The sequence below is a fragment of the Oncorhynchus nerka genome, linkage group LG18 (assembly GCF_034236695.1).
Source record: "Oncorhynchus nerka isolate Pitt River linkage group LG18, Oner_Uvic_2.0, whole genome shotgun sequence".
Taxonomy (NCBI): domain Eukaryota; kingdom Metazoa; phylum Chordata; class Actinopteri; order Salmoniformes; family Salmonidae; genus Oncorhynchus; species Oncorhynchus nerka.
In genome coordinates, this window is record NC_088413.1 from 26,490,514 (window position 1) to 26,502,192 (window position 11,679).

Genomic DNA, 11,679 nt, shown 5'->3' on the forward strand with positions numbered 1-11,679 from the left:
AACCAAGGTGTAGCCTAGCCTGCTTCAAAGCCATATCATGCCTCGCACCGGAGCAGTGTTTGACTGTGTATTTAAATAGAGACGGGCACATTGGCAGGCGAGGCTGTTTTTCTGGCGGGCTGACATCTGGCAGGGCTGCGCTCGAGGGACCTATCCAGTTCTCTATAGACTCCATGATTAGACTCTAATAGAATATTAGCATTTGTTCTCAGGTAGGCTACCGCGAGCTGCAAGAGCGAGCTGGCAGTAGAAAAAGCACGTGTCTTTTTTACAGTGCATGGTGGGACAGTAATGTGATTTTTCTGGAATTTGTAGAGAAATTGGATATGTAAAAATAGAATCTATTGATGCTTGATGGTCTATCTTTGCACCTTTCAGCATAAAAGACAGATTTAGCTCCAACATAAATCCTTTAATGACATAGGCCTACATCCAAGGATGATCATTGCATTGATGCTTGAAGGAATATATTTCTCAATTCAATTTGTGTCTTTAAATTAGATTGTCCATGCATTGCAATGCGCAGATGCAGTATACAAGCATTTCGCTCTTTCCAATAATTGGGCCTACACAAAAACACTCATTCAAAACGTCCAATAAAATGTTAAAATTTGTTCTTTAATGAAACACATATTGCAATTCAATTATTAAATAACTTAAAGATACATTAATGTAGTAAATAAATACAAAAATAATTCGACCAGGAATCCAAAAGCAACAGACATTACAGAAGGAAGGTACCTCAGCTAAAACAGCTATACAGCAAAACCTGTACGGATATAATTATGTGCAACTGGTTCCAATGAAATATTTACATTTTACACATATACTTCCATGAAACGGTTATTTTCTCAATAAGAAAACATCACGAAACAAGGTGAATTTAACAAGCAACGACTTCATAATGATGCGCATATTTATACAAATAAATAACCAGAAAAAAAAACATACATAAAAATAATTTAAAAAAGAGAATACTATCGCATATATCTCTCGATTGTACCATCTCGAACGTTTAGCAGAAACGAAATGAAATTCGTGACTATAGGTCTAGATTTAGCTGTCATTTCCCTATACGAAAACACGTTTCACTTGCTGTCAGAATTAGCTTTTCTCAAGCAAAGCGAGGGAGGAGGAAGAGGAGGGGGAATCCCAAATAAATATATAATGATGTAAACATGGCCTCATCTAATAAATAGTTCATAAGAAACAGACCCACGTTGGCTGGCAAAAACAAACGTAGCCCTATTGCAAACGGTAGTAAAACAATCATATTTGGCAATTGTAAACCCCAATCAAATGCATACATTTGATCCACTATTTCTATAGGCCCATCTACAGCCAGATAGATGCTTATGCAATAGAAAACAACCCCTACACCAGCTATATTGTATAAACAGTGTTGCTCGATTTGGGCCTAAACTCTGGGTCTTTGCTTTATATCTTACCACGTTTCTTCATCTTTCAGCTTTTCATCACACTTTAAAACGAAATAGGTGGATTTAATTACATGGGACACAAAATGAAGGTCATGTGACCGCTAAATGAATCATTTACACGGCGTTGTTTGGCAATACTCTAATAATAGCTTCCATGACCCAGCAAGCGCTTACTGTACTGTCCCATTTCCCCTCGTGGACCCGGAATTAATGCCAGACTGCATCGTCATAATAATAAACTCAGAGGGAAAATGTAGCCTTACGACAAAAATATAAAGAACACCAATACTAGGTCAATAGGCACAGACCAAGTGCTGTGTCAAAATACTGTAGGCCTATCTTCCCATGGTAAACAACTGTTCTTTTCAGTACGTTCAATATTGTAGGCTATGATAAATTAACCAATATCATAAACCCCAAAAATACGTGTGATTAAAGCCTATAATACTTAACTGACACAAAAGGGTGAAGAATAGTAGGTCTAGGTGGAGAAAAAAACAGAGGTCTTACTTGCTCTGTTCAAATGCTCCTGTACATGACTCCACATCCCTTTTGTTGCGAATAAGACGTGACAGCAGTAGTGGTTTGAGCTTTCAGTCATTTTGAATGTATATGAATTATTCGGGTTGTTCAAAGCACAAGTCATTGATGATTGAAAAAGTGTGTGATAAGAAATATAATACAAATCGTCTCTAAACAGTGTTCAGTCTCTCAACGTAGGTTGATAGTTTATTTTTTATTTTTTAGAGCGAGTGTTCAGAGTCAGACGCATGCAGAATATTTCATTCGTTTCTGTTTCTGCCGTTGGTTGCAAAACCAGACCCGCACCACGTTCTTTTTGAGGTCCAGTTTCTCTGCTATAGCAGCGATTTTCTCTGAGGAAGGACGCGGCTGAATGGCAAAGTAAGCTTCCAGTGATCGCTTCTCCGGTGCTGCTATCGACGTGCGCTTCCGCTTCTTCTCTCCGCCGTTATATAGCTCGGGTTTGTTGAGTTTCTCCCGGTGTGATTTCTCGGCTTCTTCCAGCCATGCCTGTAGAATCGGCTTCAAAGCTATCATGTTGTTGTGGGAGAGAGTGAGGGACTCGAATCGGCAGATGGTACTCTGGCTGAGGGAGCCCACGCCAGGAATCTTCAGGTTGGCCAGGGCTCCCCCTACATCCGCCTGGGTCACGCCGAGTTTGATCCGTCTCTGTTTAAACCTCTCAGCGAAGGCTTCCAAGTCCCTGGGATCGGCGTCCACGTCGCTCATGCAGCCCATGTGGGATGGTAGCCCGTGGGCATGAGCCATGTTGAGGGCTGCCTGGTGCATGTGGTTCATGCCCGCCATGTGAGCAGGGTGCGCAGTTGCGGAGCCGTCTGGCCCTGCCATGGACCCGAGAGCCAGTCCTGGGGTGATGTGGTCCAGCAGGTCGCCCTCCAGCGCCTGGTGGGGTTGGTGGTGGTGGTGATGGTGATGATGGTGGTGGTGACCGTGGCCGGAAAGGGCTGAAGGGTGAGAAATAGGCACCGAGGAAGAAGACGATGAGGAGGTACAGGGGAGAGTGTTCATGGTGTGGTAGGTCGCGTCCGGCTTGAAGGGACTGTGGTGTGGAGGATGGTGGTGGCTCTTGGTCTGCGAGACAATATCCACCGCGGCCAGAGCTTCAGCGCGGGCCAACAAACTCTCATCCAAGCCTCCGAATATATTGCTCTGCAATTGCAAATAGAATGCACACATAACTGTCAGCAGGGAATTCTCACTCCACTCCGCGGTTTAAAACATTTCCTGAATGAGATGAGAAAAAAAATCCTAAAAAAGAACACACAAAACAAGACACATGCAACATCCCAGGTCATCAAAATTAATATGTAAGGCAAACCCGACTGAATACATAAGTTGGAGAGAGGAAGGGAAAAAAATGGAGGTGCTGGGTGATTTGCTGTGCAGACATGAAAAAAACATCAAGAAAAAAAGGGGGCTGTCAAAATGTGCCTTTAAGCGGTAATTATGCAGAATACGTACCGGTGGGGTTGGGAGACATCCTCGGCGCATCGCCTCCGAGTTGCCTCCGCCGCTGCTGATGATGGTGCTACTGTGTCGGGAAGACGAGCACGAGGAGGGCGCATTCGAAGTCAACGTGGAGGACGAGGAGGAATGCAAGGAATACTTAGGCTCGGGCAAGCTGGCGTGGGCCATGGCGAATGCCTGCTTGCTGTTCAGAGACATCATCATCATGTTTGCAGGCGTCCGAGTCTCGGCAAGTTCCTTTTAATAAGTTAAGACTCCGCCTCTTCGAATGGAGTTGAAGCCCAGTGTTGCTTCTCCGGGAATCTAAAGACACTCTCTTATATACTGTAACTGTAGCTGCTACAATATGGAAAAATGAACATCCAATTCTCTAGTTGTTGGCGCATATATTATTACCTAGCCCTGTGTATGGAGGTATGGCCGCGCGCTGTAGTTTTGCTGGAGAGGAGATGTCGCACACGCCATGCACTCGAATGTCGCCTGCGCCCTCGTTTACCTCTTCCGCTATGGGCTGTGGCGCGATGACAAAAAACAATGTTTATATTACTCGTTCGTTCTTTCTCTAAATTTCGTCCTCCAAGAGTGTTATTTTGGTCGTCGTGGATGTGTCGTTGTTTTGGAGAGCTCCTCCAAGATTATGCAACGAAAAACTAATAGTAGAAAAAAGTTGTTTTCTCTCCTCCTGGTACGGATTTCCAAATCACAACCGCGCGTAAAAAGATTGTCTTATTCGTTTATCTTTTTTTCTGCAAAGTTTCCGTTTCACAATTGACTGTAATTAAGAGATACCGGTGACAGTCTCGATACCTCGACTACGCTCAATGCTGCGGGGACTCGATCTGCCTCTGCTCTGAGGCGAAGGGCAGGCTGTGTGTCTCTCTCTCTCTCTGCGCCTCTCTTTCACTCTTTCACACACTCTCTCGCTCGCTCTTTCGTTCTCTCTCTCCCCCCTCTCTCTCTCACTCGCCCCCTCTCCTCTTACACTCTCTCGGCTGTACCTGAAAAACCTTTCATGATTTATTATTCTTCATTAGCCACACCGCCGCTGGGGACTCTGCGCATGGGCAGTCTGCGACAAAGGCATTCATTTCAAACAGCTCTCCAGCCAGCATTGTGTCCTTCTTCGCCGAATTTATTTTGGATCCACATGGAAAGAGGAAAAATAACCAAATATAGCCGAGCCATTTCCATTATTATTTCTTCATATTGTGCCGTTTCATAAAAAAAAAAAATCAAAGTGGGGTTCAGTTTAAAGATACGAATTAGGCAATAGAGGAAATAGGAAAGTCCTTCTAGGATGGATATGAGGAAAGTACCTTGGACAGCTTCATGAAGCGACATCCCTGTTGGGGCAAGATAAATCAAAGTTAAATGCTTGACTATCATTTCATTATGTCATCATAGGCAAATTGAAGACAGTAGGAACATCTGTAAACAAATTAGGGGTCGGGGAAAAGATAAGATTACTAGATTTAAAATTAATTTAGGGCTATGTGAAACAGCTTTTCAATAAGTGACCTGCTCCCGCGTTATCTTGTTTATGTGCGTAATTCACCTTGACGAATTTATTCGTTTTGAGATTAGCTATGGAAATAATCAATAGACGAGCTATATGGGTTAACTCAACAGTCATATTGTGAATTTTTATGTCACTGGTGCATGGACGAGCGTCGTGTGTGAAATATTTGATCAATGACAGTGGAAAGTGGATTTTTTAAAAGTCTTTAGGATTTAATTGCAAACCCAATACAATTATATACTTGTCGCAGCGGGCTATTATCATATCTTTATACTAATTAGGCCACTTCATCAGTGATATAATTAAAAACCTTTAATCATATTGTAATTAACAAGGCTTGTTTAATTTGTTTAATATGTTGAAGTCCAGTGGATGGGCTAATTGATATAAGATGGCGATTGAATAGCCACATGGAAAATATAACGGTAAGGCCTATACCTAAAAAAAAAAAAAATAACAGAATCTGGAATCTGTCTGCAGATATAGCAATTCGTCTCTGGTTACAAAGTCACCCCTCTGAGTGTATTTTGGTTATAGTAGTGTGATGATCATTGAGCTTGAAAATAAGAATTCAATTTAAGTTGGGAGGGAAAGAGATTGTGTTGAACGGTAGTTGTGGGCTAAATAGTTGCCACTCTTGTTTTTGAAATTTTCTTCTTCACATTTTTTAAATGCTATTCGTTAAATACCGATTTCTGTCGCCTATCCATCAGTATCTGTGATTAAACCGATACTCCGTTCATAAAAACAGCTACAGTACTATAGTATAGTCAAAGCTACTATGGTTCATTTTCAAACAACTATGCTATTGTATTGTAAAGAATCATATTATATGCAGACAATGTGTTTTTACTGTAAGGGAATGCCTCTGCATATTGGACAAACTGGAGAGCCAGAACCTCAACAAGCTCTCAAATTATCCTCGCAAAACCACCAAAATATAATAACTAAGATTCCTATATCTGATAATATGCTGTGATCAATTTAGGCACCGTCTATGCTGAAGTCAATAAAGCAATTTAACGCTGAGAGGACAGATGTTGGGCCATGAATATAGCATGCAAAAACCCTGCTGCACGCTCTGCTACAGACGATGACGCGAAGCTGCACTTGTCTCGACCACACACAACACGATGGCTCTCTTTGTTAGCGCGCTAGTTGTCAGTGCCTTTTCGGTAAGATTTTGATGCACATAGACATTTAATATGTCCCCACGGCTGCAACAAAGCTGTTGGTGATAGTGCACAAGCACTTTACATCGCGAGAGCCACCCGGCAGGCGGTTTGCCTCTCAAGTGGGACGACAGGCGCGCTGAAGCCAACCCTCGCGCCCGCGCCCTGAGACATCAAGGGGCAATCAGTGTCTCCTCACATATAGCGACGGACTGATTTATGATGAAACTTTAACGAAATCATTTATATTTCACCACCTATAAATCGGCGTATGAAACTTTCCTCCACAATGAAACACACAACAAAGTAAGCTAGTATAACTTAGGTCAAATAAATCAATTGGGCTGTACTCGCAAGCAATTGACTTTGAAGTGCGTTTTCTCCTTTGACAGTGTTCAATAGGCTACAATATTAATCGAAGTTATGTAGAGGCCTAGTTCTAAATGCGCTCGTTCACGGTGCCTGTAGGCCTATAGGCTGTTCATGTTTGATGGAGGATATCTCAAATCTTACAAACCTAACTACTACAAAGCATGAATAGTTAGTGAAATTATGAAGTTAAATTAAATGTGACTAATACAATTTGATTTGATTTGAAATGTTGCCATTTCTCCTGGAAAATGGAACGTTGCCTCATTGCATTGACTGCATGGTGGAATACAATTAGTTATTTAGTCATTAGTGAAAATAGTAGCAGATATCTCACTGTAGGCCTGTCTACCTTACTGTTCCAATAGGTGCTCTACATTACACTCCATTGCATTATAAAAACAGAGTAAGCATTACGGGCTACATTATTGAACATTTGGCCGAAGCAACAAAATGCAGTCAAGTTAGTCAATGATTTGACTACAAATGAATTAATTGCTAAGTACTACTCATTAATGATTAATTCATGTAAGAGGACTAACCATCCATATGACTTGCTGACTTCAACATACAATATTACACCTCGATGCGCCGATTATGTCGAAGGTGTTGTGCCTCAATTTGTATGATGATACAACGACTCAGTGGATAAACACAGCAGAATGCTCCTTCCTCATCAAAAGATATGCCTGAATACTAGCACGTTCCTTTTCTCTTAAAAACACAAGTTCTCTGAGGAATTCTGAATCCAAACCGGGCTTCACTGTAGCTTTACAACATGGAAATAAAAAAGCACCTAAATAAAATAAAAATAAAACAAAGAATAAAAGCATAATAGTAGCAGCTAGGGTTTGATATAGCTCAGGTGACTTGTTTGCTCTTTCTTTCTTTTAGCTCTGACTACTGTACTTATTCGGAATCAAGGAACGCTGCAGAGAGAGGAGCAGAGCATGTGTGTTTTACTTTACACAAAGACAGACACACTCCTCTCCTCCACTCAGTCTCCCCCAGGAGCTCTCCACGTTAACAATCCCAATTACACCCGGATCACCAGAGACCGCTGTTTTTATTACACTACCGCTCCTTTGTGGCTTCCTCCGCCAACAAGGTATAACTGCTGCTAGCTCAGAACAGAGACACTCCGTGAGAGAAAGGAGAGGAGGACGAGAAGGGCAGAGAGGAAGAGAGAATAGAACACATAGACAATGCTCTGACTGCACCCACCACGAGCAGAGAGAGGAGAGAAGAGAGGAAAGAGAAGAGGGAGAGAGGAGAGGGGAGAGGGGAGAGGATGAAGTCTCTTGGCTGCTGGTGATGCCTTTATTCACACACACACAGCTTTCCCCTCCTTCTCCTCCTCCTCTTCTGATCTCGGGAGTTCTTTACATGTAGGTGCAGAAGGTCAATGCTTGTTAGGAGAGCATCTATGGAGAAATCTGGCTTTAAACCACTCTCTCTCTCTCTCTCACACACACACACACACACACACACACACACACACACACACACACACACACACACACACACACACACACACACACACACACACACACACACACACACACACACACACACACACAGAGAGGTGTGTTTCTACATTCTCCACCACCACGTCAGTTCTTTATTTATTCATCTGTTTTTACCTGGGAGACGTGACAGGTTCCAGCGACAGCAACACCTTTCTTTAATATAATACCTTATTTAATGCAGAGACCGAAAATAAAACCTAGGATGAAGCTTGCAGGAATTGCTTAAGTGTCACTTAGCTCTTTTCAACACCAGTGAATCCCCGACCCTGAGATAATGCAACTTGTGATTTCAGAAAAAAAAAAATGTTGCTTGAATTACATCTCAACTGCAACACAAAACTCCTTGATCCTTTTCCATTTGATCTTGTGTCAAGGATTAAATATAGCATGTACAGTGAGTGTAGGGATGTATTATCGTGCGCTGTGTTGGATAGTTCTTAAACTATTGGTTTGTCTGTAGCAATTCACTTTAGGTGAGGTGTTTCACCAAAATACCTACATAACAATATCATGTCACTACAAAGACTGAAATAAAGCATAAGGAGTCATACATAAACTGTGAACCGGGTCACATGCACCAATGTAACTGAGCTGTTATCCAACCCCAGTCATCTGCATGAGCTAACTACAGATCACATTAGTCCACTATTGGGCTTCCTGGTAGCTAATATGGTCATTTGTATACTTCATCACCCTGAAGGAAAAACCCATCTCTGAAATATCTCAACATCAGATCTCCTTCCAAATGTCTATATCCATTATTTATATAATATAACTATAACCATCCACCTCCACAGGAAAGCAACCAGGCTTTGCCTACAACACCATGCAACCTGTTCTAAGAGGGGGCAGAACCCTGAGCCCCGACTGATTAGAGCCAGAGAAAGTGAGGTGAGCCGTGAGGTCAGCAAAACAAATAACACCACCACCAATTTTCCCATGACAGACTGGAGGCCATGGCACGCAGTCCGGTCCTTCGGGGGCAAGGCATTAGACTGGGGCCGGGATCCTGAGCAGTAGCAACCACACACACACACACACACACACACACACACACACACACACACACACACACACACAAAGGGGGCTGCAGGGCAGCGGAGGATAAGGTCAGGCCTCATAATGATGTCACATACCTCTAGGTCCTCCAGATCAATATTGAGAGCTCCCCACTGCACCTGTCAACCAGCCAGTCAAATAATGCACGGGCCCAAAGAAATCACAGTCCCTTTGAAATGGTCTCTTTTGATAATATGAGATTGAGAAACTTCCCCGGCACCACCAACCCCCCTTTTGGCACTGTTAATGTAGGTGGTAGATTGAAAGCCTGTTTTGCCACTTTGAAATACGGTCAATACACAGCCAGGTCACCCGGGATACAAGTCAGTACTCGACGTCCATCCATGTCTGAGGACGTCGGGAGGTTATGTGAACATCAGCCACTAGGGGCAACAGTGAGCGTTACCTTCAAATAGGTTTAGGTTTTGACAGGGCGTTGTGGACGGGGATGGTGGATGGGCTTTAAGCATATGGCTCTGATTCCAAATGTTATAAGTTTGAATCAAGTGATAGAAAGTTGTTTTTGATATTTTTGTTTTAAACTCATGCCAAACCTTAACCCTGACCATTCTGAGTTAATGCCTAACCTTTTAAGATTTTAGAGTTAATGCCAAACCTTAACCCTGACCTTAAACATTCTGAGTTAATGTCTAAACTTAACCTTAACCACCTCGAAATTTGATGTTTGCAACAACTTCAAAATTTGACATTTGAGTAAAACATGGATGAACGTCTAATTCTGACAATGAGACTTTGTGAGAGCTAGTCACAATATAGTAGAGCACAGTTGGATTAGTTATACAGCTCGTCACTTAGCAACAATGTAGGATGGACAGGAGCTCACATAGATGTTGTAGATGTTGTAGTGAAAAGGGAATCAAATACAAAATATATATTTGTCACATGCCCGAATACAACATACTAGAGTAACAACAATCTCACAATACAATGAGCTAGAGCACGAGTCCTCGTTATGAGTCCTCGTCCTCATAAAAGTTGTTGCTTCAAGGGTATCTACATAGCCTCACATCATATGACAACATACATGACGATAAAGAAGGCATCTCTTGAGCGAAACGTCTCCTCAGCGGCTGTGACTGTAAAGAATGTGTAGGGTGTTAGATGTTTTACTTGTGATGAGTGTCAGAGCCGGAAGAAATCAGGATGACTGCAGAATCTCTGTCCAACCTGGATCAACATCTCTACCTCTCTCATTAGTTTGACTGTCCCGTGCTGCACTGGGTAATACAGGGCTTGTCACGCGGTTGTCTAATGGTTGATGCTAATTGACCCTCCTTTCCTCCTTTCTTCTGCACAAATGAAAAGATTTTCCCCGTCCTCTGATGGAGCATGTCACGATCTGATCCGACAAATTAAAAAGCTCTCTGCTGGTACACTGTCACACAGTGCTGCCTCTGCTCGCAGCCGCGCGCCTCATCAGCTATAATTATATTTTTACCTCATCCAATCCGCCGTGCTACGCTACAGATGCCAAACACCATGTTTAAAGGGTACACACACTGCTGCACCTGTCTGTGTGCGTGTGACACAGTTAATGGAGCGCCTAACACGGGGGAAACTCCCAATAGAGTTTGACTGTTTTGTTTTCCATCACAGTGAGCATCCTTCTCATATATTAAAACGTATCTTCATCTGTATGAAAGAGTGAAATATAATTAGATCAGGGTGTGGGTCAGGATGAGGAAACAGAAGCATTTCTGTTCTCAGATCTGCGGAATAGGGCCTGTATTCACAAAGGCTACATTACACAGGCAGCCCAATTCTGATCTTTTTACACTAATTGGTCTTTTGACCAATCGGATTAGAACTTTAGTGAGACCAATTAGTGGAAATACATGCAAATACAACCAAAGAGTCTCAGAGTAGAAGTGCAGGTGTAGGATCAGTTTTGATCATAAACAATAAGATTATATGGACACAGGGAGGACCTGATCCTAGATCAGCACTTGTACTCTGAGACACTGTTGTTATGATAATGATGTTGATTTATTAGTGACATCATTCACTACCTCTAATAGAGGTATATACACAGCTTGAACTTCAACACTCCAAGATTAACCACGTTGAAGCACGCTGACACCATTTAGACATCGACTCCCTCCCATTTCATGCTTCAGTCAATGAAAAATGTATCCTCTCCTCTTAGCAGCTAGAGGAGAAGGACTCGGTAGACAAAGAAATGTTGTGGAGCTCGTAGAGTTGATACTGCTCAGCTACTTGATGTGATCTGTGTTTTTATCTGTTCAGAACATGTGATCGGTCTGCATAACCCCAGAGAAGACATGGTTTTGTCTGAACTGAGAATCAAGCAATACAGCGGTATTGAATGAATACTCGTTTCTGATTGGCTGGAAGGGAGTTCTAGAATGGACATTAAAACGAGATAACTGGACAGTTGGAAACGATAACGGGACACCTTGAAATCGTGATGCAGTAACCACCTACACATGCAGACAGTACTTGCTACAAAGTTGCAGAAAGCTAAACCAACAACCACACAAACCAACATTGGATACATGAATATAATACATCCTTTGTAATCCTGATTATAACCAACCTCA

The 11,679-nt window shown here is 42.4% G+C and overlaps 1 protein-coding gene across 1 annotated transcript; it reads right to left on the minus strand.

The window, feature by feature from the left end:
• Positions 1–599: 599 nt before the first annotated feature.
• Positions 600–4,266, minus strand: LOC115122960 (POU domain, class 4, transcription factor 2-like). Its single transcript, XM_029652241.2, has 2 exons — positions 3,444–4,266; positions 600–3,131 (listed from the first exon to the last, which is right to left on the minus strand). Exons 1-2 carry the CDS (start codon positions 3,654–3,656, stop codon positions 2,202–2,204), a joined length of 1,143 nt encoding a protein of 380 aa, XP_029508101.1. The 5' UTR covers positions 3,657–4,266; the 3' UTR covers positions 600–2,201.
• Positions 4,267–11,679: the final 7,413 nt, after the last annotated feature.

Coding starts and splice junctions, on each gene's coding strand:
- LOC115122960 (XM_029652241.2), bottom strand. CDS start 3,656: ATGATGATGATGTCTCTGAACAGCAAGCAGGCATTCGCCATGGCCCAC. Junction 3,132..3,443: donor GATGTCTCCCAACCCCACCG/GTACGTATTCTG, acceptor TTGCAATTGCAG/AGCAATATATTCGGAGGCTT.